Genomic DNA, 27,518 nt, shown 5'->3' with positions numbered 1-27,518 from the left:
ATTTCGTATCGCAGTAATTACGCACAATATAGAACAATACATACAGCAATACATACAATTTGCACACATTTAACAGTATTGTGTTGTTAATCTAAAAACTTAAATGATTATCATTTTGGCAATTCATTAAAAAAAAACATTGTTTTATTCTGCTCTGCACTTGTGTAAATGACTTGCTTGAAGGATTTTTAATTTTGCTTTTTCCTCTCTAACATCGCAATTTTTGGGCCAGGACTTGAGACTAATCACAGGATTAAAACTTTTTTTTATATGAAACCCTAATTGCCAGGTTATTTCCACTTAGCAATTTAAAGTGTCATGGAGAAATCGGTTCATAAATCTTTGTTCCACCTACTTTACAGAAATGAGAAAATAGATTTGCAATTCAGTGTTGCCAACTTGTCTAGACATTTCTTTCTCAATTGTTTTTAAAAAAGGAATGAAAAAAGGACTTCATGTTCTATTCTTTTATTTTCTGGAATTGCTCAGTATGAAGTCTGAGTCTTACGTTAGATATAATGGTACACAGTATTCTTTCACAAGTGCAATTTAATGCAGTTTACTTTTCATGGTTTTGCTACTTGACCGATTTGCATCGTTCATTGTGTTCTGCATTCCGTTTGGCTAAACATTCTCCCTGCTTAATTTTATTTGACGGTTCAGTAGTTTTTTTTTGTAAAAAAACAAAAACACATTTAAAATAAAAAAACAGTACTCTTATTTGTTTAACACATTCTTAAGAATGTAATATGATATGTTCTTTGGTTTCAGTGAGTATTCATTGTATAAAAATTCTAATAATTCAAACAAAAGAAAAAAGAAAGAAAGTTTTTCAACTAATACAGGTTCTTTTTGGAACGTCATCCCCGTGATAAATATGGGATTACTGTACTGTTAGGAGCTGGTATGCCACCTTCCCCCAGAGAGTATTAACCAGGTTTGGAACTGGGTACAAGTGTGTCAATTCCCCAAACACCGGTCCCTGATTCACATGACCCTTTATAATGACATTTTGAATAGCACACATCTTCGGGTCATTTTGATTTCAACTGCCAATGCTACCTCTGATTTTTTTTTTCTGGTTTCTTGTGAGAATATTTTGTTCATAGTTTGGTGCCCACTTGTTGGGTTGTTACTTTGTTCTTTGCATCTCCATTTGCTTCTTACTACCCCTTTTCGAACATATTATGAAACATTTTTTTGTTGTTGAGTTATTGTTTTTGTTCTGTTTTTATTTTGATGTTCGAATAAAGTTTTCATTCATTCATTCCATTTCCGGTCCGGTCTTTGTTTCTGGTTTGCATCATGTCAGATTTTGTATGGACATCTTCTTTTGTGAACCCTCTTTTGTTTGTCACTGTGTACCTCCTTTCTTCATTAAAAGCCATCCCTCTTTTTGAGCGCCCCAGCCTCAGAACACCTGAGTACCCCGCGGAAAGGTTCTAAAATTAGTTCATCCGTAATGGGCCATTGTGCATACAAGTAAATTTGATTTCTAACTGACGTGTTTTAGTAGTTGACTTATAATAACCTGGTAAACACAGTAACAGCCAGGGTTGGGACTAACGTCTTTATAATGTTGGGAATCAAATTATCAAAATGTACCATTTACCAAATTGTTCGAATTAGTTATCTGACTCCATTAACAATACACAAACTACATTCATCCAACAATTTATGTGAGCTCGTTTCTTGAGGGAAAAATGAACAGGAAAACCGACATTTTCACACAGGGTAAGATTTATTTTCCCTAACAATTTAACGTGTACTCCATCAAAGACGGCCGAAGAAGCGACATTGGAGTGTCTGGGAAGTCTTTTTCTGAAGTCCTTTAGCTTTGTCCTATAGGACATCTTCTCCCTGCATAATGGTGTGCCGGTTCCTCCCATGGGCGTGCCAAAGAAGCCCAACGTGGGCTTCACAATCTCATGGACGAGCGTCTTGATGCCTGGCTTCCTCAAAACAACACCGGGCCTTTCTGCATCAACGTCTGGGTGTGCTGATTATCTTATCAGCAGTACGTCCCCTTCCTGTAAACAACCTCTTCCACCAATTATGCCTGCCCTGAATTTTCACTGCTCATTAAATAAAGGCACAGTTAGTAAATAACTATAGCATCAAACTCAATAAATGCAATTTGTATACAATCATATAAAAAAATTTATAGTCAAATGTATAAGATCCTTCAATAAATAACGCTGTTACGTAACAGCGTTGATTTTTCAGTAACGGTGTAAAGATCAAAGCGGCGCTGCCACGAGCGGCTGCCTTTTCCAGCAGCTGCCCAACTGTTTTATTGTCTGCTCCTATCTTCGGTGTTTTTTCTTCCCGTTTTGACAACTACACTATGGATTACTTCTATCCTATGGACATGGGTTTTAACGCACAAGAAATGCGTGTATTTCAACTCCTTGCCCTGAGGAATTCTCGTGCCGGCGTGATGAAGGGGCCCATGGTGGAAGAAAAGCCGAAGCTAGCGAAGCGGCTAGCGGCGTTATAAGTCTTCGGTACCATCCGTAATCATGGTAAATGCGAACTCACGACCAAATAGGATCATCGAGTGCTTTTTGAAAACATCGAAGCGCAGAGGGAGCGCAGTTGCTGTGTTTTGCGGAAACGTGGCTCACGTTTAGCATTCCGGACGCTAACGTGTAGCCACCCGGAGCCACCTGGAGAAATCCGGCTTCAACGTCGCTAAACAGAGACATGAAAGCCGGGGGGAATCGGAGAGGAGGCGGACTTGCTAACACGAGGTGGTGTATCCCTGGATTTTCACAAAGAAAAGATTTCCATCTGCCGCAGGAATGTCGAACTTTTGGACTGGCGTGACGTCATCCACTCCGCTACAAGCACCCTCGGGCATCATGTTAATCTGTTAATAAACAACGGGGTAGACTGCTGGAAGTGTGAATTTCCCTACGGGGATGAATAAAGTATATATCTATCTATCTATCTATCTATCTATCTAATCTAACTCATTAGATTTCCGCGGTTACAACGCCGTTATCGTTACTGACCGTCAAAGGCGGTGCATTACTTTGGCTGCAGGACGCCAACGGCGGCGTGTGGCCCTTGGCACAACTGACGCTGTTTTGGGCGGCGCAGTTTTTCTCTCTCCTCCGAGTTTGTTACGTCGCGTCTTTTGGGATCATGTCGCCATTCAAAATAACGAATACTATAAAGTTAGATAGCCATTACGAATACAGTTTCTGCTGATGCACCGAAAGTAAAGGCTAATTGGTAAATGCTGCAACCGACTCGTGTTGTTCGTGAACTAAGCGGCTCTATGAGCCGTCTTTTGGAAGTGGGAGTCGGCTACCTACCAATCGAGAGCCAGTTCCCTTGGTGGCTCTATTTTTCTTTTGTGATCGGTCAAATTGCATTTTTAGAGATTCTGCGCTGTTGACTTTGAATTTGTTGAGTATAAAACAATTTAAAATGTGTTGTATTCCATCTGGTTCATTGTAGATTTATAAATGTATAAATGTAATATCACCTAGAGTGACTCAGTTAAAAATTAAGGTGTCATATCTGACCCCGATCAGTCCTTTCAAACACACGTGAAAAATATTACTAGAACAGCTTTTTTCCATCTTCGCAACATTACTAAAATGCGTCCTATGCTGTCTCAGTCAGATGCAGAGATTATAATTCACGGGTTTGTTACTTACCATTTTGATTACTGTAATGCACTACTCTCCGGTCTCCCCAAGTCCAAAATCAAGAGCCTTCAGCTGGTACAAAATGCTGCAGCGAGGCTTTTAACTAAGACAAGAAAGTTTGATCACATTACCCAGATTTCAGCTAACCAGCATTGGCTCCCTGTTAGCTTAAGATGTGATTTTAAGGTTCTGTATGTATTATACAAAATCATGCATGGATTTGCTCCCTCATATCTTTCAGATTTAATTCCCCCCTATGATCCAGTCCAGAGCCTTCGCTCTGAAAGCCCTGGTCTACTAGTTATCCCAAAAGCCAAGAAGGGATCCGCAGGTTCGATAGTGTTCTCCATCCGGGCCCTGGTGATGTGGAATGCTCTTCCTCCTGAGATTTGATCTGCAACCTCAGTGGAAATGTTTAAATCTAAGCTTAAAACACACTTTTATTCAATAGCATATGAATAACCTATATTTTATGTTGACAATATCTGTGTAATTTATGCCCTCATGTAGGTTTTAGATCAGGGGATGGTGTAATAATAGTCTGTGGTTTGCAATAATCTGTCGTCTGTGCAGCCTTTTGAGACGCTTTGTGATTAAGGGCTATACAACATATATAACACGCTACAGTGGGCTTTTGCACGTCACACTGGGTATTTGTATATTGTATTCTTTTTGCTTTATTATTGTATTGTTCTCAGCTCAGGGATACTGCTGGAAATGTGAATTTCCCTTCGGGGATGAATAAAGTATCTATCTATCTATCTATCTACAAATAAACATGACTTGACTTGACGTAAATTTTAAATTAAATTTTAATATATTTTCTTGTGTTTATTAGTGTTAATGTTCAAGTGTTAATTAGTTTAGTCACTTATAATAATACATAATACATTTTAATGTATGGGTTAAACAACAAAAACAATCTGAGGAGCCATGCTACACCGATCCCTCTCTCACCTGGACAGGGAAAGGGATGCTGGGAGGATTACTTTTTGACTTCTCAAGTGCCTTCAACACCATACAGCCTCTGCTTCTTAGAGGTAAATTGACAGAGATGGAAGTTAGCTCACACCTTTTGGCAGACATGGGGACTTGAGACTTAGTGACTTGGACTCGAGTCGACTCGAGTCGCTGTTTTTATGACTTGTGACTTGACTTGGACTTGGCAATCTAAGACTCGGGACTTGACTTGTGACTTGACTTGCCCAAGAAAAAAATACTTGGGACTTACTTGGGACTTGAAGGTGAAGACTTGAGACTTACTTGAGACTTGCACATGTGTGACTTGGTCCCATGTCTGCCTTTTGGTATTGATTACGGACTACCTGACAAGCAGACCCCAGTATGTGAGATGGGGGGTTGTACATCTGACACTGTGGTCATCAGCACGGGAGCGCCGAAGGGGATTGTGCTTTCTCCAGTCCTGTTCACCCTGTATACGTCGGACTTTCAGTACAACTCTGAGTCCTACCACGTGCAGAGATTTGCTGACGATACTGCTATCGTGGGATGTATCATGAGTGGACAGGAGGAGGAGTACAGGAAATTGATGCAGGACTTTGTCTCATGGAGCGATGCTAACTACCTGCAGCTGAACACCCCCAAGACCAGGGAGATGGTGGTGGACTTCAGAAGGCCGGACCTCACCCGGAACCTGTAACCATCAAAGGAGAATGTCTAGAGTTTGTCCAGAACTACAAATACCTGGGTGAACAACTGGACAATAAACTGGACTGGACTGCTAACACAGAAGCTCTGTGCAAGAAAGGACAAAACCGACTGTACTTCCTCAACATCTGCAAAAAGCTCCTGCAAATGTATCTATCTATCTATCTATCTATCTATCTATCTATCTATCTATCTATCTATCTATCTATCTATCTATCTATCTATCTATCTATCTATCTATCTATCTATCTATCTATCTATCTATCTATCTATCTATCTATCTATCTATCTATCTATCTAATTATCTATCTATCTATCTATCTATCTATCTATCTATCTATCTATCTATCTATCTATCTATCTATCTATCTATCTATCTATCTATCTATCTATCTATCTATCTATCTATCTATCTATCTATCTATCTATCTATCTATCTATCTATCTATCTATCTATCTATCTATCTATCTATCTATCTATCGATCTTTGTCTGTCTGTCTATCTATCTATCCACCTATCTATCTATCCGTGTACAGAAATGTGTCCAAATAAAGACATCCCTCAATATACTAATGTGTTTCTGCACTCTGCTTCCTCAACACCCCGAGTGGGCCCTTTGACAAGTTATCTGTGTCACGAAGTAGATACGTGTAAACATATTGATAAGAACATAAAACAATACAGAATTTCTTCCAGAATTAAAGGCCAATCAGACACCGTAAAATTCGAACTCTAAGAGGCACCTGATTACAATCCGAACTCAGTTCATTTTTAAAGGAAAAAAACATTTTGTATGTACAGTACATAAGCCGCAACTGACTACTAGTCGCATGTGCCCACATTGAAACATGAAATATTTACAAAGAAGGAGGCTACACGGAAAGATTTTTAATAATTTATGGCACTTTATCCTCTTGAACGTTCCGAATTAAACAATAATTTGGCGCGATAAGAATGTTGACTATGACTGGTTTAGAAAGGCAATGAGTATTGTTGTGGCCCTTTGTATTTCAGGATGTGTACACTTGTTTTGTTAACCACAACATTTAAAAATACACAAAACTTGTTTTTGAATGGTGGCGTCATAAAACAAATATTTAATGAATCTGGTTGGTTTTCGAAAACAAATATGATTACACCAGGAAATATTTTGAGGGGTAAATAATGGTGGATGTTAATCTGGTTCTTCTAACACACCCAGTGTCATATATATAAGACCTCTATTGTAAAGTCACAGCAAGCTCACATTTGTTCTAAGTGCTCAAGAAGAAATTATGAGGTCCCAACTAATTTCCTTGCTACTGCTGTTGGTAGTAATGCCCACCCGAGGCCAGAACGATGATCGTAAGTCCTTTTTTGTTTAGGCGCTTATTCACTATTAACTCATATTGCTCATTCCCTTGCTCATTAGAAATAAAAATGTGTATATATTGAATTAACGATTTTGACGCTTTTCTTGTATTGTTCCGGTTAAATGAGTAAATTGCCAGATCTGCCAGGTTTTTGCTAGAAAAGTGTCAAAAACTGATGCACTGAGACAGAGAAAAATTGAACAGAATAGAAAAGTGATCTACTATAAAAAAGAATGGACTTTCTAATTCGTTGTTTGGTTTGCTTGAAGTAAACCACTGCTAACGTAATGTTATATCAAAAGTAGTCATCAGGGATGGGCAATACCGGGAATTTTAGTCGGTAAATGCTTGGTTGTATCGATCAATATCAATCCAATATGTATTGCTTGGAAAGGCCATTTTCATTAAATAACTGAACTTGAGTTAGTTCATATTTATGATAAACAATGCACAAAGATGTTTCATTTTTTTGTTAAACAACTACAGTACAAACTGATATAAACAGACCAAAAACCAAGAGAGTCAAATAAAACAGCAGCGATGTAACGAAAATACCTTTATAACAATGTCAACGTGTCAACTTTACCCTCATTTGTACAATATTTTGAAAACAAAGTTAGAAAATACAAATAATGTAAAAAATACAATCTAAAACCCTTTCATCATATCAAAAGTTAAAAAAAAAAATTACTACAACTACTTTTCCAGAGCAGAGGTCAAGAGAACCAAACCCACCAAAAATTAGTCTTCACTTTATCACTCTGTCATCTACCTGCATGATCAAATCATGATTGTCTGTTAACAGAATTACCGCCAGACGATGAAGATAACAGTGAAGGTGAGTCATTACACTTTTATACCAGCTACCTAAAATTGTCAACATACAAGTTGAATGGTATTATTAGAGTCAACCAGGTATTCATTCTAGAATACATGTCCCCACTAATGCCAAGATCAAACCTATGCCCTAGGCAGCCATAACAATTTTCCAGCCCATCACCAATTGCCAAACTCTTTAAATGTCCATTCTCTGGATTTGTGCCATCATGTTTTCTTTTGTTTTGTTTTTAATCAATAATATGCAAACAGAACTTTATGTGCTAAAAACGGTAAGACTTTTTTATCGACATATAAAACAATTCACCACAATAAAACTCTAAAATTCATTAGCTATTTCAGCAGGGAAAAAGTGTTACTCAACTTTTTAGACCTGTGATTTCTTAGTAGGTATGGGTGCATGTTCCTCCAGAACCCACAAATTGAATGTGGCGTTCCCCAAGATTTAATTTTAGGCCCGGTACTTTTTAATCTGTATATGGTTCGTTTTGGGGATGTCATCAGAAGACATGCAGTCAGTTTCCATAGTTACACAGACGATACTATACATTTCCGTGTGTCCTGCTGACACATGTCCAATAGATGTATATATATATATATATATATATATATATATATATATATATATATATATATATATATATATATATATATATATATATTTATATATATATATATATATATATATATACACATATATACAAACATATATATATGTATGTATATATATTTTAAATATAAGGTCATGGATGGCAGAGAACTTCCTATGGCTCACCAGGACAAAACAAAAGTATTGGTCCTTGGTCCTGAATGTCTAAGAGAAATACTTTTACCAAAACAACAAGATTTTAAGCCTTCAGATTGCGTTAGAAATGAGGGCGTTATTTTTTACCCTGAGCTCAATTTAATTCCACATATCAAAGATATAACTAAAATGTAATTTTATCATCTCGGAATTATAGCCAGAGTCCTCCCATTTATCTCTCAGGCAAATACAGAGGAGTTGATTTATGCTTTTATATCCTCTTGTTTAGATAATGGTAATGCCCTGTTCTCCAGTTTTCCCAAAAAGAACATTGCGAACTTGCAGTTGCTAAAATATTCAGCAGGCACGTCTACCTACTATACCGTCTGCTACCATCCCTATCAGTGCGGATAAGCCTACCTCAGGTCCTTTTTTCTCACTTGGTTAGTCCATGCCTTGCCGTAATTAAAATGTATTTCTATTACTAATTATTTTGTTTTTGTTGTATTTCAACCATTGTGTGTGTTTGTGTATTAAGTGTTTTGAGTTGTTCGGTGGGGAATAAAGGAGGGGATTTTTTTGGGTGGTTTACAGTAAACCCAAACACATGAAGCAGGAAAAGGCAAGGTGCTCAAAAACAGATGACATTTACTAACAAAATCACCAACAATGTAGCAACAAATGGTCAAAAACAATAATAAAACTGTCAGAACCAGAAACAAAAAATAAACCTCAGAAAGCAGAATGGGCTGACTGGGGACAAACAGATTAGGGGCCCTTTGGTGGACAGAGCCGCGTCAGTTTTCTTATTGTACACTGAATGTTTTTATACAGCACTTTGAGGGTCAATTCATTGGCTGAAAAGTGCTTTACAAATAAATCTGATTTAATTTGATTTGTCAAGTCAAGTCAAGTCATTTTTATTTGTATAGCCCTAAATCACGAAGAGTCTCAAAGGGCTTCACAGATTATTACGCTATATTACACAGACTATTTTTTAGCTGACGAGAAGAGTAGGTTATTCATATGCTACGGATTTGTGAGATCAGATGGTTCCAAAAGATAAGTTGATAAATTGGCACACCTCCAAAGAGTCTTTTAAATTGCCAAAATAGTATCTTTAAAATGAAAAGTCAAACGTTCAGATGTGTTGACGTGTATAACTCACATTGTTACTTGACTGTAAATAATAACTGGCTCAATTTTCTTTCAAACAGGAAGCGGGGTTGACAATGATGGTGAGTCTTCTGGGAGTGGAAAATACCAGAGAATGTCAAAAGATCTGTGAAGAGATACAGTATATCAAAGAAATCAAGAGCACACGCATACACACTCTCTCTCACTTAGTTTTTCTTTCATTCTTGCTCTGTCCCTCTTTCTCTCTCTTTCTCTCTTACTCTATCTCTTTGTCCCTTTCCTCTCTCTCGCTCTACCTCTGTCTCTTTCTGTCTCTCAATCTTTTCCTATATTTCTCTACGATTTTCTCACTTGCGCTTACTCTCTCTTTGAAAAGCTGCAACCCAAACCAAGAAAAACAACTTTACTTGTATAATGTATCCTAAAAAAGTCACGTTTATTTGAATAGCCCTTAATCACAGAGTCTCAAAGGCTGCACAGACCACAGATTATTGCAAACTACAGACTATTATTACATCATCCCCTGATCTAAAACCTACAAGAGGGCAAGGAAAAACTCAAAAACGTCAACATGGGGAAAATAAAGAAACCTTGAGAAGAGGCCGCACATACAAAAACAAAAAACAAATTTTGAAATTGCTTTCAACGGTAAGTTGCCCAAACAATTTTAATTAAGAAAACAAATTTGTCTTTGCTAGGAAAAGGGTTGTGTAGATTAGCAAATCTAATTATATATGTATATATATATATATATATATATATATATATATATATATATATATATATATATATATATATATATATATATATATATATATATATATATATATATATATATATATATATATATATATATATATATATATATATATATATATATTTCTTTTTCTATATATTTGTGTCTCTCTCTGGCCATCTCTCTTTTCATCTCTCTATCCCTTTCCCTCTTTCCCACTCTCTTTCTTTCACTATTTTTCTCAATTTGAATGTTTATTTTGGTGAACATTAACTTTCTCTGTCTTTTTTTCTCCATCTTTTTCCTTTTTGTTTTATCTATTTTCTTCATTTTTTGTTTCTTCTCTTTTTATCCTTTTCAATAATTTACCTCCATTTTTCCTTATTCATGATTTTATTTTGTTTTCTCTCTCTGTTCATTTTTTTATCTTATAAATTTATTTTGATTCCCTTTCTTTTTCTTTTTCCTTTTTCTTTTTTTCTCTGCTAAAGGCTAAAGAAAAATATGAAATGTGGTGTGGTTTGGGCACCTCGAGTCTCCACCTTTTGTATTCTTCCTTGTGCTCTTTAGCACTCGTTTTAGGTTAACAATACAATGCAGTGACATGTTTTTGTCAAAAGATAAACATTGTTACTTTAAGGTAGGGGTCTCCAAATTGGTGCCCTAAGAGCATTTCAGTTCTGAGCAGACCAGTTATGGGTCATTGTAATTTTCTAGGAAATTTGATTAATAACTGGTATGATGTTTTGTACTTGACTGAGCCTATTTTAATTCGACTTTTAATCGGTACAACCCGGTAATAACAAAGTAACAACATAGTAATAACAAGTTGTTATTAATAGAAATTGCACCATTCAGTAACAAAATGATGCTCTTGGTGTCAAAAAGGTTGGTGACCCTTGTGAACAACAACAACAACAACAAAAAAACTAAATTGCCATTTGGGAGCCGAAAAACTCGACTCTTTTGGGGTTAGCCAAGCCAAAAGAGCCGGTGTTGTAATAAGCGCCAGAAACGCAATCACTATTTTGCACTTGTTACATCGACTGTACTTAATACTTAGTGCCCCCTAGTGGTACAAAAAAACATTGATTTGAATACAAAGCAAAAATACATGAACAATCATACCAATGTTAGTTTTTATTAAAAAAAAAAAAAAAAATCTTAGGTCCATAAATTAGTATTTCTTTCACATAGTGGAATCTATACCTAGACGTCGCCGCCGTGTTTGTCTTGCGTCATGCAACGAAAACCGGAGCCACTGAGCACAGCTTAGCGGCAGTAGACAACAGTGCCAACTATTGTATATTACACACTAGGGCTTCAATTCCAATTCTCTTTCTTAAACAGGTACCGACGATGCTAATCCATCAACAAGCAACTACGCCTCACCGACATGTCGACCTTCGAATCTTTTCTTCTTGCTCTTTACGTTTTTTGTATTGTGGCACAATAACGGCCAATAATCCGACAATAACGAGAACATGACTGCAGACATTACAGCATTAATAATAGCACATGCAATATTTTGCCATTTTTAAGAAAGATCCCCACACTGATCACATGTCTTATTTGTGTAGATAGCATTACATATTTATATCGTATACTGCAGCTCCTAGAGACCAATTGTTCCGCACTAAAAGGAGCTGCAGTTTATTTTGTTGATTCTTTTGAGATGTGTCTCCTATCCTTTGTAATTGAGCTTGATTTTTGGCTCATTCAAATAAACTGTGAGTGGCAAGACTTGTGTATTTCCTTTGTTTTACGCCAGCCATCTCAAATTTGGTTTGGCTCGAGGGCCACATTCACACTTTATGTTCTCAGGTGGGCCAGATTGATTACAGCTACTTTTGTTTCATTTACGTCAAATATTTTGCTTTGTTTTTAACTTGAATGCTCAATCATTCAGCCTACATTTGTAGCCTACCCTACAAATTATAATCACAGATGAAAACTGATGTTTTTTAAGCACAACACAATTTTTTACAAACAGTAGGGAAAACATTTTTTGGTCATGTTTGGTATTTAATGTGTTAACCATTGAACAGTTGAGCAAACGGAGCTTTACATCTGAAGTCAAGTCATGTTTATTTGTATAGCCCTTAATCACAAGTAGTCTCAAAGGACTGTACAGGCAGTACACAGACATCATCAACATGAAATATAGGTACATCATTCATAAGCTCTCTATGGGAAGCGTGTTTTAAGCCTAAAACACGTCTACTGATGTTTCAAATAGATTCTCAGAGAGCAGAGCATTCCACAGCACCGGGGCCCGAATGGAGAACTCTTTCGAACCTGCAAATTTCTTCTTGACTCTTGATATCACTAAAGAATAATACTTTCAAATGTGTTTTATTTCAAAATGTTATGTTGACAGCAAGCTATGATTTGACATGAATCCTATTTATACAGACATGTAAACGTGCATAGAAATCCCATTATTTCAATCGCAATGGTTGCGGTAGTCCTTTCGTTTTTCGATTGCTTGTGCATGGGTACGCATTCTGTCACGGACCAGAAAAGGACCCAATTGCGTTTGTTTACTCAGCTTGATTTAGAAGGAGGAAAGGGCTTGCACCCACGATCTGGTGATCGTCGGTCGGTAGCAGATCGCTTGGAACGCGGAAGTGGCACTTCCGTGTCCAGCAAAGGCAGTGTCGAGAGCAATACAAAACAGGTCGATGGCCAGGACGGAGGAGCAGAAACGTAAAACAGGTTCAGAAGAGAGGTCGGCACCGGGAATCAGACGGGAAAAAGGGCAGGATAGAGTCAGGAGTCAAAAAGGGCTTGCCTTGCGTGTAGCTGAGGTTCGCAGACGAACTGACCATCGTTGACAGAAAGCTGGGGCTTTAAAAAGAGGTCAGCAGCCAATCAGCGTCTGTGGCTGTTGGCGCCAAAGGAGCCGACTCAGGTGCCTCACATCAGTAATCATGACACATTCAATCGATCTGATTTGATTTTCTTTAGAATAGTCAACGACAAATATTCTCCTTGGACAAGTCAAATATTCAAAGATAAACAAAAAAAACATTTCCCTTTGTAAAGTTCCACATATGTTCATTTAGTGCATTTGTATCCTGTTACAGATATTTAATAGACTAACCAAAAGCCCACACTCATCCATTACTCGTTCAACTATCAACTCCAAACTAACACATGTAGTTAAAAGAGATAAAAGGACACACTCTTTATCAAAGAGGTGAAACTGAACTGGCTACTTAGTGAACTCCCTTTTTTCTTTTCTTTTTTTTTTTCAAGAAACCTCTTAAACCTCAAAATAAGCATTCATTCTATGCATCCATCCATCCATCCATCCATTATCTGCACTGCTTATTCTCAGTAGGGTCACGGGGGTGCTGGATCCCATTCCAGCTATCTTCGGGCGGTGGGCAGGGGACACTGTGAACTGGTTGCCAGCCAGTCGGAGGGCACACAGCGACAAACAACTCACTCACTCATTCACACTTAGGGACAATTTGGACCGGCCAATTAACATAACATGCATTTTTTTGGGATGTGGGAGGAAACCGGAGTGCCCGGAGGAAACCCAAACAATCATAAATTTTGCTACACCCATGACTTATTGTGTAAGTCATTAGTATATAAACAATTGACTAAACTGTAAAAAACAAAGGAGATTGTGAGTTGGGATGAGGCTGTGTGGACCACTCTGCTTGAATCCATCCGCTGATATGATTTGGGTAGAAGTGACTCATGTCGTAAAGCACACCGGTGAACAGATACCGCACAAAGGTTCTAGCAATACTGTAAATTCTCTTTGGTTTTCCTCTATGTAGATACATAGATAAGTAAAAGAAAGTTATCCCACTCATATATGAGGGTATCACATCCTGCCCAAATAGATGAGGAGTGAACAAATATTAAAAAAAAAAAAAAACGTTTTTTTTTTTTTGTAGGACATATCCCAACAGGCTGGATCCCTTTTGGAAATGCCTTAGAAAAATGTGTAGAATACAATGTTAGTTTTTCAGATTGTGATCAAAATTTACAAAGTACTTGGTAAGGTTTCAAGCTATTGTCCCACCTTTTCCAGCTAAGATGCCCATGCGACACTCATCTGCAGGCATTTAATTGAAAAAAAATATTAGGTGAGAATAAAAACCTTTGTATTCGTGTGTTCCATCTTAGATTACTCATTGTTAGTAGCACTTGCAGTGATTATTTCAGTTTAGAACCAAACTTTAGAGTGTTACTTTTCAAAAGAGACCAAAACTGTCCTTATTCTCCAAATGGTTTAAGAATAGCATTCATTTTACTTTGGGTTCATCTTGGATTGGGAATTTTACAGGAACGATAAAGGGTTATACAACAAAGAATCTTGACTCAAGACTAGTATTCTAGTCTTTGGCTGCTTTATTTAAAGCGAGACTAAGTCTTTCTGCGTGAATAAACTGCTCCAACAGTCGCATTAGATTTCCATTTTGGTAAAAGTTTGCAACTTCCGGTTTAACCATTTGATGCATAAGTGGGGTCAAAAATGACCCAATGGGGTTTTATTGTCTTGGAAATAAAAAATTGTTGTAATATTGTCAAATTCCAGTTGGTCCTTATAAAACATGTTTTTGACATGAGGCCATTAGAATCTTTTTTTTTCCACCCTAATTTTCAACCCCATCCATGGAAAAGTGTTCGTGCTGGTAGGTCATGCATCCAACGGTTAAACAAGAACATTGTTTGCTTTTTTTTTGATCTAGGCACTGATTGCGTTTTGTGTGTAAGAATAGAATGTACAATGAAATCTAACGAAACCAGAAATAAGGGCCGTGTCATTCAGGGATGTCTTTCTGTTTCTTCTTCAATCGTGGTTCCCACGGTAAAGGCCCAAAATGTATTCACTTGTCTTTGTTCTTCAAGGAGTGAAGATGACAAGCCATTTTGATAGATAACATCCACTGCAGTTCACATTGGATGTATAAATCAAGGACTTAAATCGTGCAAATGTCAAAATATTGTGAGTACTTTTAAACATTGAAAAAAGTACTCACTGTGAAAGCTCCCGTTTGGTTCTTGTTATGTACAGTATTGTATGAATCTCATCTCATCTCATCTCATTAGTTGCACCGCTTATCTTCAGTAGGGTCGCGGGGTACTGGAGCCCATCCCAGCAATCATCGAGCAGTGGGCAGGGGACACCCTGAACTGGTTGCCAGCCAATCGCAGGGCACACGGGGACAGACAACTCACTCGCTCAGTCACACCTAGGGACAATTTCGACCGGCCAATTTACTTGAAATGCATGTCTTTGGAATGTGGGAGGAAACCGGAGTGCCCGGAGGAAACCCATGCAAGCACGGGGAGAACATACAAACTCCGCACAGTAAGGCCGGGAGCTGGATTTGAACCCACGTAGGAGGTTCCCACGACTTCAGAACTGTGCCGCACACGCGCTAACCACTGCGCCGCCGTGCTGCCCTTATTGTATGAATAATGTTGGCAAAAACACCACAGTCTTTTATATGCATATTTGGATGCTCGCCGTTTCTTAAGTATTAATAAAGAAATATATTACATGTGAGGACATTTTTTTTCTGGTCTGTACCAGCTCTAAGCCAGCTGCTAGGAACCAGGCGAGGTGACCCACCAGGAGTAAGCGGGGGAGATCCACAAAAGGGGCCCAGCGCATGGCTGAAGTCGCCACCGACACCCTCGCGACTATCCACCTGGTGAAAAAAAAAGAAACAAGCCGCACCATATTTAAAGCCACAGCGTTTGATATGAAGGAGAAAAGACGCAGCTCATAGTCCATAATTTACAGTAAGTTATGTGTGTTAAAATATTTTTTTCATGTTTTGTATTTGGTACCCCTAACAATTTCTGGTTTGCTGACCCGAGGCATCTGGACCGCTGCATAGGGGTGGGGGAGATTATTTCAAGAACTAATTGTTTTAGTTAAATAACTCAAAAAGCTACCGACGCAAAAGAATGCCACCAATCTAAAATAAACTTCTTCCTGGGGTGTTCACAGTCGACAGATCCCTTGTCAGGGAACCACTGAGGACACTCTACTTCTGGGGGTTCATGGCCTGTTTTGGGGTCGTGGCAAAGTTGGCACCAGTCCATTCCTTGATGTTGTTGGCCCAGTTCTTTTTCTGTCTTCCTTTCTTTCTGCCCTCTTGGACTGTCCCTGGGAAATAATCATGGCCAGTCTGGATTTTTTTGACATGACCATACCGCTAGAGTTTTCTTCTGTGCACAGTTGATAGTTCTTCGTACGGTCCAAAGTGCTCTCTGATGGTGTTGTGCACCATTTCATTTGTCACATGGGCTATGTAACTGATGCCTGGAAGTTTTCTTTAGCATGCTGTCTCCATGGCCTCAATTTTCCTTTCCACTTTTGCAGTAAGAGTAGAGTAAGATGGAAGTAAACATAACTTCCATGAGTCCAATGTTTGATTTTACTGCTAGGTTCCTGGTGTGTAGTAATTTGTATTCGGTACCCCGAGCAATTCCTGTTTTGCTGACCTGAAGGCATCTGGACATGTGCATAGGGGTGAAAGAAATTGAAGAACTGATTGTTTTAGTTAAATAATGCTAAAGACTGTCACATAACTAAAAAAATGGCTTTCTGAGTGTGTACCATAAAACTAATTTGAAAAGAATGAGCTGCAGCCACTGATAGCGTCTTTCAAAAAGCTTCATAGGCGCACTTTGTAACACATAAATGTTGCTTTGCGTCAACTGCATTTGGTCTGTATCTGAACCTGATCAATTGCGAGAGCATCTTCAGTGTTGCTACAAATATTACAGTGTCCCTCATAAACAAAGAAACAGTCCCTGGCAAATGGTGTTTTGTGAGTTGTTTTATGCAGGACTTGAAAGACAATGATGCCTTCTTAGGATGTTGCTGGTTTTTTTTAAATGGCAGATTCAAATCTTAAAGACTCGGTGCTAATTGTATTGAGATCAAAACGATATAAACTCTTTGCATTGCTATCATTGCAATTCAGTACTTGTTCCCAGGCATATCAAACTCATTTTCAAATCAGCGTAATGGCTGTCCTTAAAGAGACAGATTTAATTTATAAATGTTACTTAATGTGGTTGGTATGCAAACAAACAGTTAACGACTCCTTCATATAAAGTAACTCATGATTTATTAAGTCAAAACAATTACATTTGCATTGAAAAAAAATGTCACTACACATATATAATGACTTAACAATCATTAAGCAATCTAGTGCACAAACTTTTCACATCATTTTACGCATAATTTATATTCATATACATATATATGGCATTGGCATGGATCAAGGCCACCCGGGCCATAGATTGTGTTTACAGTTTCCATCAAGAGAGCAGTACGGGAACATCCTGTGAACGGAGAAACAGCCTTGCTCTAATAGCTGCCAAGTCCATCAGCCTTCCACCACCACCACCCTAACTGTAGGACAATAATTTATAGGCTGTGAGCCAAAGCACAATGCACTTTGCTACAGCACCTTGATTTATATATACATCACATAATCATCAAAGGGGGAAAAAAGAATAAAAACAGTAAAAAAGCCTTTCCATTGTGTTTTTGGTTTTGAATGTGTGTCTGTATATTTGTATTTCTTGATTTTTTTTTCTTTTCAGTCATGTTGCAACAAACACCACATCAGAGAATGAACAAATCACCTGAAAGAAAAAAGGGATGACAGGTTGAAGCCAGAGGCTTACAAGAGACCCGTACCCGAAAATACTTCAATCATACACAGTAACATCATTATACCATTCATTTGTTAAGCAACTCAAAAATGATCACATTTTTTAATCACGATCTATACAGTATTTACAGTTCCTCAGAATGTTTTCTTTTCACATTTTTCTCCTCCTTCCTCTCCAACAACAACACTGTGTAAAACCTGAAACAAATAGGCATGTTCTCGTAAATTTAAATGGGGTCGGACGTGACGTAACATTTGCTTTTGTTATATGCCGCTTTGAACAACACTGTACACCGGGCTTGCGCAAACAAATTCATTGGTATTTTATGGTGATCACAATAAAGACAAAACTAGACAACGAATGATTCAAATATCTCCTTCTGGCACTTCAGGGATGCCTTGAGGGCAAAAATATTACATAACAAAACAAACTATACAAGTATGCCCAACCCACAGCCTTCATAATCCTTATTGAATGATGCTCTAGCCCTGTCTAGCAAATTCATTGTATTGGCATTTTACAAATGTTAAGATAGTAGTCATACAGGTAGATGTGTTAATAAAGCCTGACGACTTTCCAAAAACAACACGTGGAAAAATCACCCACACCCACATCTCAGGCAAGAAAAGTTATGAAGTGGACAAGTTGGACCAGATACATGGTTGAGATGTTTATCACAAACAAACCGTGCATGGTATATAAGACCTCAGGGTCAAATTGTTTTTTAGTATTGAGTACACGGACTTCGCTTTTTGAGAAACAACCATGAGGGGCCACATCATCTTGCTAACGCTGATGGCAATTCCTGCTTTTTGCCAGATTGATGAAGGTATGCAATTATATAATTTAGCGCAGTGGTGGGAAACTACGGTATTTGGAGTCAGGGGTGGAATTGGGGTAAAAAATTTGGCCAAGGGGCTTAACCTAGAATTAATATGCATGCACACATACATAGTAAATTGATTAGTTTTATCAAATTAATTTTGAAACACATTTAAAGCAAAATAATAAATTGGGTCCCCTTGTTAAGCACCAGGCTGTACTCTAGTAGTTAAGGGATCGAGTCAACCAACCAACCAACCAGCCAACCAACCAACCAACCAGCCAACCAACCAACCAACCAGCCAACCAACCAGCCAACCAACCAGCCAACCAACCAACCAACCAACCAACCAGCCAACCAACCAACCAACCAACCCCAGTAATGCTGTAGTTGCATTTTATAGTATTTTTTTGTAGTTTTACTGTAGTTTTTTTGTAGTATTTCTGCAGTAGTGTTTTTGTACTGTTCCTATTGTATTTTTTGGGTAGTATTCCAGTCATATTTCCTTAGTATTTCCAGAGTAGAATTTCTGTAGAATATCTGTAGTATTTTGGTTGTATTACTGTAGTTGTCTTTTTCTAGTATTTTGGTTGTAATATCTCTCGAGGAATATTTCTGTTGAACTATTTTTGAAGTACTTCCATAGTATTATTTTTTTTGTATTGTGTAGTATTTCCATAGTCGTGTTTCTGTGGTATATCTTCAGTATTTTTGAATGTTAATGTAGTTGTATTTTTGTAGTGTTTTGGCTGTGGTATTTCTGTTGTAGTATTTCTGTAGTAATATTTTTCGTATTACTGTAGTACTGTTCTTGTAGAGTTGTGGCCTGCGGGCCCTAGTTTTGCCCACTGATATAGCGCAAGGTAACGAGATTAAAATCGATGAACATTGAAATGAATTGTCTTAACCATCAGCATAAAGTGAGCCAATATTGTTTATTTCTTTTTTAATTAATTCGGTTTATTTTGCCTCTAGGAGGCGCTAAATAATAAACACTGTCCCTTTATATTAAAAATAATCCCATAACACACAAAACCTTTCAAACCTGTTTTAATCAAAACTAGAGCAAAGTGATGAAAAACACAGAAAATTAGAAAAGAATATATTATATTACCCCTGTACAGAGTCATTTAAAAATGGGCAGTTATATTTTTTCCCCCCTTCACTTTTCCGACAGAAATCCAAAGTGAAGGGCTGATTGTGGTGAAACCTTTGGGTAAGTTTTTATGTAAAAAAAAAAAAGGTCAATCATGTTGCGATGTTTTGTTTTTCTCAGACAATGTCATTTTTATAGGAAAATTGTATAAAAAACATAACTATTATTTTTACCTTTTTTGATTTACATTACAGAAAAAAGCTCAATCAACTACCAAACCAGTCAATTTATTTGGGCTCTGTGTGAAACAATGTGGTCTTGTTCAAAATAAAAATAATTCATTCATTCATTCATCCATTCATCATTCATTCGTTCATTCATTCAATATGACAGAATCAGGTTTACCTTCTGTAATTCTTTTTTTTTTTAAAGTGTTCAATGGAAGAAAACGAATGTTTGATAATATACAAAAGAAGAAATACTGTTCTTGCATATTTAACGACTTACCTGTCTTAAAGAACTCATGTATTTTCTTATCTTCAAACAGGAAAAGACATCAAAACTGTCATAGATTTTGCCAGTGAGTATTATAACGACCAATCTGTCATATAGTGTTTCCATGTTTGCGTAACAACTTTTGATTTATATCTTTTATCATCTACCTTTTATCTTTGCAAATGTCACGGATGAGCTAGACTCTAAACTATTGCACGGTTCCCTGAGAACAATCAATAGGTTAAAAAATGTGCTAAGTTAAACTGAACTTTAATTGTTTATTTGAATTTGCTTCGGTAAACTTGAAAATCTGAAAGTACATTTTAGAAATCTATTTTTTGTTTTTGTTTATTTTGACTTTTTGCACAGAGGCAAACTATTGACTAGGGGTAGGCGATACTGAGAATTTGGGTATCGATCTGATCCAAGAAAATGCAGGGTAGTTTGATTGATACTGATCCGATACTTATACTTTTTTCTCGGAAATGTCATGATCATTAAATAATTGAACCCTACAGACCTTGAGTTAGTTTATAATTCCAATAAACACTGCACAAAGATTTTGGGCATTAAAAATGTTCCTTTTTTTATCAAACAACGACATTCATTCATTTAAACTTCAAAAGTATAATTCAGATTCAGATTCAGATTTACTTTATTGTCATTCGTGTACACGTGTATACAGAACAAAATGTCGATACATCCGACCCGCACAGTTTCCTTGAGGGTCAGCCGGGATAGATAAGATTAACCACGTCTTCGTCAGAATTTTAGCGCAGCAGTTCGTCATCTCGCGGTTTGATGCCACTTCCAGTTGTTAAATGGTCCAGTTTATTGTCCAGAGAGCGAACGTTGGAGAGGAAAATGGATAATAAAAATAGAATAATAAATAATAATAATAATGATAATAATAATAATAATAATAATAATAATAATAATAATAATAATAATAATAATAATAATAATAATAATAATAAATAAATAAATAATAATAAAATACATATCATTATTTTTATTACAGCTGTTACAGGACGAAAGCCAGGAATCAAACCATAAAAGCAGCAATGTAACAAAAATACAAATAATGTATAACAACAGGACAATAAATACATATGAAACTTTAAAAGTACAAAGAAATTAAATGAATATTTTTGTTACAACTATTTGAAGACAATAAACTAACCAAAAAAATCAGCAATGTCACAAAAATACAAATACTGCATAACAGCAGGACTACTAAAGTACCTTTTATTGCACATTATTTTGAAAACAGTCAGTCATGCAAATAAAGTACCAATGGTCTCTCATTGGCTATGTTGCCATAGTGACAACACATTTACAGGTTTAGCTATTGGTATGGGTGAGCGACTAGATTTGGCCATTTCCTCTGCCTGGCAGGCAGGATGCAGCAGCAGGCTAGTTAGGGAGGAATGCTAAAAGTGTGCCTGTCAGTCACGCACTCAGGCATACACTAAGAATTGCTGATGCCGCTGAGTGAGAGAGAGAGGCTGCACATACATAGAAAAGCTCTACATAGAAAAGCGGCGCTTTGAGGAAACTGATGGAGGTGTGAAGTATCGATCCCAGGGCAATAGTATCGATCCAATCCAAGCACTTTCTTAGTATTGATAATGTAGATATTTGAATCAATCCGCCCAGCTCTACTATTGACTATCTCTCTCAAAGATTATTTTCTTTTGAAGGTGCTAAAAATAAAAATGAATAGATGTTAATATATCTGCAAATATTGGAGTGTTTGTACTACTATGTAATTTGTTTTTCTGACAGAAGGCTGGGACCAAGACGAAATTCAACCTATAGGTGAGTCATTAAATCTGCTAACCCTCCATTGGCAATCTAGGGGCTGTCTTTTGCATTTCACTTGTCTGTCTGATCGCAGGGTTTGTACAGCTTTCTCATGGCCAAATTTAAACAGATTTAAGGACTTTCAAAACCAATTTTCCGATTTCTCCAAAACCGCCAAATGAAGAAATCTAGTGTGAATGATGAATTTTGCAGAGCCACAAATACACAGTGGTACCTCTACTTAAGAATGTCTCTACATACGATACTTTCAGGTAATGAAGTACCTGAAGGGGAAAATATTGCCCCTAGTTACAAAGGCCTCTCTGGATTCAAAGTCAAAAATACAGTACAGGACGCACTGCTGTTAGTATCTACCGGAGTTTCCCCAACATAAACCAACTGGCGATCGCTTCAAAATCTGCCTGGCAACAAAGTGCGCATGCCAGCTCCAGCATGCTCTTCGTGTCGTCGTCACAGTTCAGAGTTCAGAGACGAAGTGGAGGTGGACGCAGCCATTATTCAATCAGCCCAAGTTACAGACATTTTAGCAAAATTCCATGAAGTCTCGAAATTTGTGGAAAGGAATCACCCGGAAAAAGTGTTGACAAGTTGGGCTATCGCTCGTTATGATATCTGCCTTACGCATTTCCGACCGCCAAAGGCCGGCAACAACAATATTGTACTTTTGCGGGGCTCGGAACGGATTAGCGCATTTACATTTAAAATGCGTCTTTACTTACAACATTTTCAAGTTAGGAAGCTATTCCCAGAACAAATTGAATTCATAAGTAGAGGTGACACTGTAGATGCAATTATTAATCTTGCTTTTGCGTTTATTAAGACATATGATTTTAATATCTCGACTAAATTGTGAATGTTTTTGAAACAAATATCTCCCCATATAAGTGTTGGGTGAAAAATAAAGTAAAATGTAGATACATTTCCACTTGCAGGTAGTGTTTCCTTTGTCAATTTACCCCTGGGAAACCTTACCGTAACCTTTGATTTGTTGAACTTTTGGAATTTAAATTTTTCGTCTACCTTTTTAAAAAGATAAAATCGGCAAATTTCCTGTTGCAGACTAGACAAGGCCTTACGGCACACTAGCGTTTCCTGGAACACTGGTTGAAAAACACTAAACAACCTCAGCAATGGCCAACATGGATACAAAAAAAGCAAAATGGCAGCCTTCTTCTTGATGTATTTCAAATGGGAATGCTTCTTCAAACTTCAGTGGCATTGGGCTGTTCAGTTTGCAGTATTAAATTTAAATGTTCTTTTCTAGAGAGCTGGCATCGACATAAAATTCAACGCAGGGGTGAGTTCTCACACTTTTCCAACTCGCCATCCACCTATTTGGTATAGGTGCTATTTTCTGTGTGCCTCCAAAATATACTTTTGGAAAGAAAGAACTGCAAACTTATTGACGAATGTTCAGGTATGCAACATACTAATTGCATGTCACCCGCGTACATATCATTTCTTTCTTGCAGAGCTCTGGAGCAAAAATGAAACTGAAGGTGAGTCAATACATTTGCTAGAGAGGGGCAAATAATACCAACCAGTAAAATGTGGGTACTTGTAAAAAAATATTGGCTGAATCCAGCTTTGGGGCGTGCATTTCACAACTAGGCCTTCAGTGATGGCATTTAGTGATGTGTGTCCGAAAGTGAACGACGGGAGCCGGCACTACACCAATAAAGAGCCGGTTCCTTTCGAGACGCTTTTTTATTTCTCTTGTGATGGGTCAATTTTAAAGTCAAAGTCATTTTTATTACTCAATTCTTTAAATGAACTTGATATACAAGAAAGATATACAAGAAATTTCGTTTCACACACTCTCCCGCGCAGACAACAATTGACAACAATAAAGTGCGGATGCACAGAGCAGTCCTAAACTAAGATAATACTTTTTTTTCCAGGGGTTCTGTGTTGTTGATTTTAAATGTGTTCATTCTTGTATTTCAAAGGTTATTTGTTTGTTCACAGAAATATTTTGACTATCATTTTTTATGTGTTTTCCAGAGATTCTCAGTTGCTCGACATTATAGTTGCCTGGTATTAAAAAAGTTCAAAGTTTGAATGAGTAGAAGTTCACTGTAAAGCAGAGGTCGAGAATTTTATTGAACCAAAGAGCCATAAAAGCAAAAATATTATGATTCTGTTTTTAGGAGAGCCACACCATATATTTTAAGACAAAATTCAACAATCCCGCTCTCAAGAAAAAAAGCTAATTCTTCAGCGCATTTTATTTCACTGTGTGACGTGTCATGGTTTTATAAAATCGAGAAACAATTAATGATAGTGCCAGAGCCTGTGTCCCATATCAATTAAAATATCCCAAAACTCGACTCCCTCCCTCAGCTACTTAAGAGTGTTGAGGCTCATTTTGTCCGTCATCATTGTCCTAAATAATGTTTTCAAAATAAGGTGCAAAGTTCTTTTATAAAAACGTCACAAAACACTGCAAACGAGGATAACAAGATATTTATTTACCTTAAGTAAACGGACCGGGAAGCAGGAAGTTGGAACTAATTTGCGTAGACGATCTGTCACCTTAATTAAGAAAGAAAAGTTGTCCGACACACAAACAGACGGAAAACAAAACAAAGCAGGCTCAAAGGCAGGCAGCATTACAATCTAGGCATTACTCAGATCAAACAGGCATGAACAGGTTTTCAACAAGGGTAAACAATGATCTGGCAGCGGGCAGTTCCAAAATGCACGTTTAAGTACCCATATGAGTAATTGGGAAAATGCAGGTCAGCCGGTGTCAAGGGGCGGGGCCAGCTGGGCGCCATGACAACCGTGCAGGACATGACATTAAGTGTAGACGGCGCTGGGCAAGGGGAAAGAGTTCATGCGTCTTGTCCTGTGTATAGCTCCACCCAATCTTACCGCTCACCCAATCAAATTGCTCTGAGTGCTTTGGTAGTACTTCTAAGTAAAACATTTGTTTTGGGTTAAAGTTTGTTCTGTGAGTTTGTATTATAATATGCCTCAACAGTAACCTTAAATTGTTTATTGGGATAACATACAAAGGATTATTTAGCAATTTACGGCCAAAGCGGGGCCTGCTATTGTGACCCTTTAAACGTAAATTGCAGTCAAAATTGTGTCCTATTCATAATGGACTGAACCCTTTTATGAGTTGTATTATGTAGCTTTGCTTGAAGGATAAAATTAGGTAAGTTACTCTCTTTTCTCTGCCATGTGTCCTCATGAAAAGAGTCAGATATTTTAGAAGAAGAAAAATAGAATTTACTTTTATTGTCATTCTTTTGTAACAATGCACACAGAACGAAATGTCGATACAACTGACCCGTAGAGTTAAACTGTAGCGAGCCGATGCAGTATATATTAGTATATATCTTAGAATCCCAGCATAAAATCAAATGCTATTGTAATGTAGTAGAATAATACATTTTAGACTATGGTGCATTAACCACCCCCTAGTTCACGTTTCCTTTGGTTACCTTTGACTTTGGTGGAGCCAACTTAAATATCTGATTAAACCAGTGGTTCTGAAATGGTAGGGTGGGCCCTAATGGAGGAGGCCGCGAAGCTTCGTTAAGGGAGGCGAGGGGAACTTTTTTTTTTACCCTCCCTGAATGAATTGCAATTGCACCTTCACTAGACTAAAGGGCAGTGGCAGGGTGTTTTTTTTTTACATTTAGCCTTGAGTATGAAGTGTAGACACCAAGTGTAGCAGGCCCACAAGTGACCCCATAAAAAAAGTATTTAACACGGATGCGGAGAGAGGCGTGACAGAAAATAATTGAGAAGCACTGAGTAAACCAACAGCGTTTTCAAACCCATATTTTGCTTCAAGGGCCTTTAGAATTGTTGTTGAAGGCCTGCCGGGAGATACCTGAGCCTGGCAACAAGTAATGACTGTGATGTGGTTGGTGAAATGCCTAAATATGAAAGTACATATGCAGAAGCAGCACAACCAGAAGGAAAGCAATAAAATGAAGCTTACAGACGATTTGGAATTATTTAATAAGTATTGAAGGACGAAATATAATCATAACTTGATTTAGATATTTTTAGGCAAGCAGAGAAGGCCTTGCAGGCCAAATGCCCCACTAATGGGTATTCAATATGACAAAATCAATATGAACACAATCTTTAAAATGATGTTGTTAAGTATGAAAAGAAAAACATAGCAAAATATGTATTTATTTTCAGGCATCAAGTATGAATTTGAATTTTCTTTTAACAGGAAGCGGCGATGCAGAAGACATCCCACTACCAGCTAGCCATGCATCAACATGTCACATTTCAAACGGTTATTTCTTGTTCTTTGTCTTGATTTCCATTTTAAATGCGCTGCAGTAACATCTGTCACAGCAAAACAAACGGACGCATTCCTAAGCATGACTGATAAGAAGAAACCAGTACTTGCACTGTAGCTAAGAAAACAAAATCAATACTACTGCCGATTTATAGAATAATTGGTGGGTCAAATTATAGAAGTTACTGAATTATTTAACTTTATCAAATATTGTATTCTATTATTTGCACTGTTACCAAGACATTTTTTTTTACATTTTAACTTATACCTGAAATGTTTGACTTTGTATGTAACTCTCTAGAGAAGAATATTTTTTTGTTGGGCACAGTGAGAGGGAGTGTCATAAAGCAGGTGCCATAAATTCTGATAAATTCATAGAACTTTACTGAATAAATACATATTTATAACAAAGAAATTCAATTGCTCAATGAAAGACTGTAGTGACCACATCAGTTTTAGAGCAAAAATATTTATTCACTTTCTTTTCTGTGTTAAGGTCTGATATTAAAACTACTATGTTAATTCACAAGTGTTGCTGTGTTTTAATTTTGTTGGGCTTTGTAAGGTTTTAACATTTACTAAACTGCAATCTGACTCCTAATACACTTCACGTATCATGTCTATTTCCCTAAAGTTGGAGCATATTCTAAAGTCAGGGAAATTATTGAGCCGAGCGCCGCATATAGTGCACATATTTATTTATTTGGCCGAATCACATAGTTTAGCGTGTTGATAAGAGAGTACTCGGTTGGTTTGGACACATGGAGAGGATGGATGAGGAGCGAATGTTGAAGAGGATCTACAGTACAGAGAATGGAAGGAAGGATGGAAGGAGACCAAGAGGAAGGCCGGGATTGACGTAGATGGATGGTGTTATGAGTGCACTGCAGGAAAGAGGTCTAAATCTAGTGAAAGCAAGAGCTATTGTTGGTGATAAGAATGAGTGGAGAGGTGTTGTGAAAGGATAGTGGGATGTTCTAAGGGAAGGGCAGGGCACCTGTATGATGCGGCAGGGGTAAACCAGTGAAAGCTGCCGGCCCTGCTGTTGAACAAAAGAGAGTGTTGTGTTACCCTGACCCGAGTGACATGGCCGCTTTCTGGTGTCCCATTTCATCTGGAGGGACGAAAGCATGACCAACTTAAGTGCTGAGGTGCCTAACTTGTTTGAGTGTTTGGGCAATTGGGTTAGCCA

General features: G+C 37.5%; 1 protein-coding gene and 1 long non-coding RNA gene across 3 annotated transcripts; both read left to right on the top strand.

Annotated features, from left to right (window-relative positions):
* Window positions 1–7,492: 7,492 nt before the first annotated feature.
* Window positions 7,493–11,627, top strand: LOC148353573 (uncharacterized). The gene is made up of 3 exons (XR_015852462.1): window positions 7,493–7,521; window positions 9,483–9,503; window positions 11,489–11,627. It is a non-coding gene; the product is annotated as an uncharacterized LOC148353573 (long non-coding RNA).
* A 6,916-nt stretch (window positions 11,628–18,543) lies between these two features.
* Window positions 18,544–26,855, top strand: LOC148353572 (uncharacterized). Of its 2 annotated transcripts, XM_088351385.1 has the most exons (7): window positions 18,544–18,638; window positions 19,810–19,848; window positions 20,276–20,308; window positions 22,012–22,044; window positions 23,315–23,347; window positions 23,523–23,549; window positions 26,255–26,855. In XM_088351385.1, exons 1-7 carry the CDS (start codon window positions 18,575–18,577, stop codon window positions 26,368–26,370), a joined length of 345 nt encoding a protein of 114 aa, XP_088207511.1. In that variant the 5' UTR covers window positions 18,544–18,574; the 3' UTR covers window positions 26,371–26,855. The 2 variants fall into 2 exon arrangements, with proteins under 2 accessions (XP_088207511.1, XP_088207512.1); XM_088351386.1 differs by lacking the exon at window positions 20,276–20,308 and having other exon boundaries at window positions 18,547–18,638.
* The last annotated feature ends 663 nt before the right edge of the window (window positions 26,856–27,518 follow it).

This window comes from Urocampus carinirostris, chromosome 13, assembly GCF_059441175.1.
Source record: "Urocampus carinirostris isolate Australia breed hairy pipefish chromosome 13, RoL_Ucar_1.0, whole genome shotgun sequence".
Lineage (NCBI taxonomy): Eukaryota > Metazoa > Chordata > Actinopteri > Syngnathiformes > Syngnathidae > Urocampus > Urocampus carinirostris.
Note: the sequence above shows the minus strand (reverse complement) of the source record. Positions and strands in the feature narration are given on the sequence as shown.

Bases quoted from the DNA above. Each gene is read 5' to 3' on its own strand.
- LOC148353572 (XM_088351385.1), top strand. From the start codon at position 18,575: ATGAGGGGCCACATCATCTTGCTAACGCTGATGGCAATTCCTGCTTTT. The intron at 18,639-19,809 runs GTATGCAATTAT...CTTTTCCGACAG, and splicing joins TTTTTGCCAGATTGATGAAG to AAATCCAAAGTGAAGGGCTG. The intron at 23,550-26,254 runs GTGAGTCAATAC...TTCTTTTAACAG, and splicing joins GAGCAAAAATGAAACTGAAG to GAAGCGGCGATGCAGAAGAC.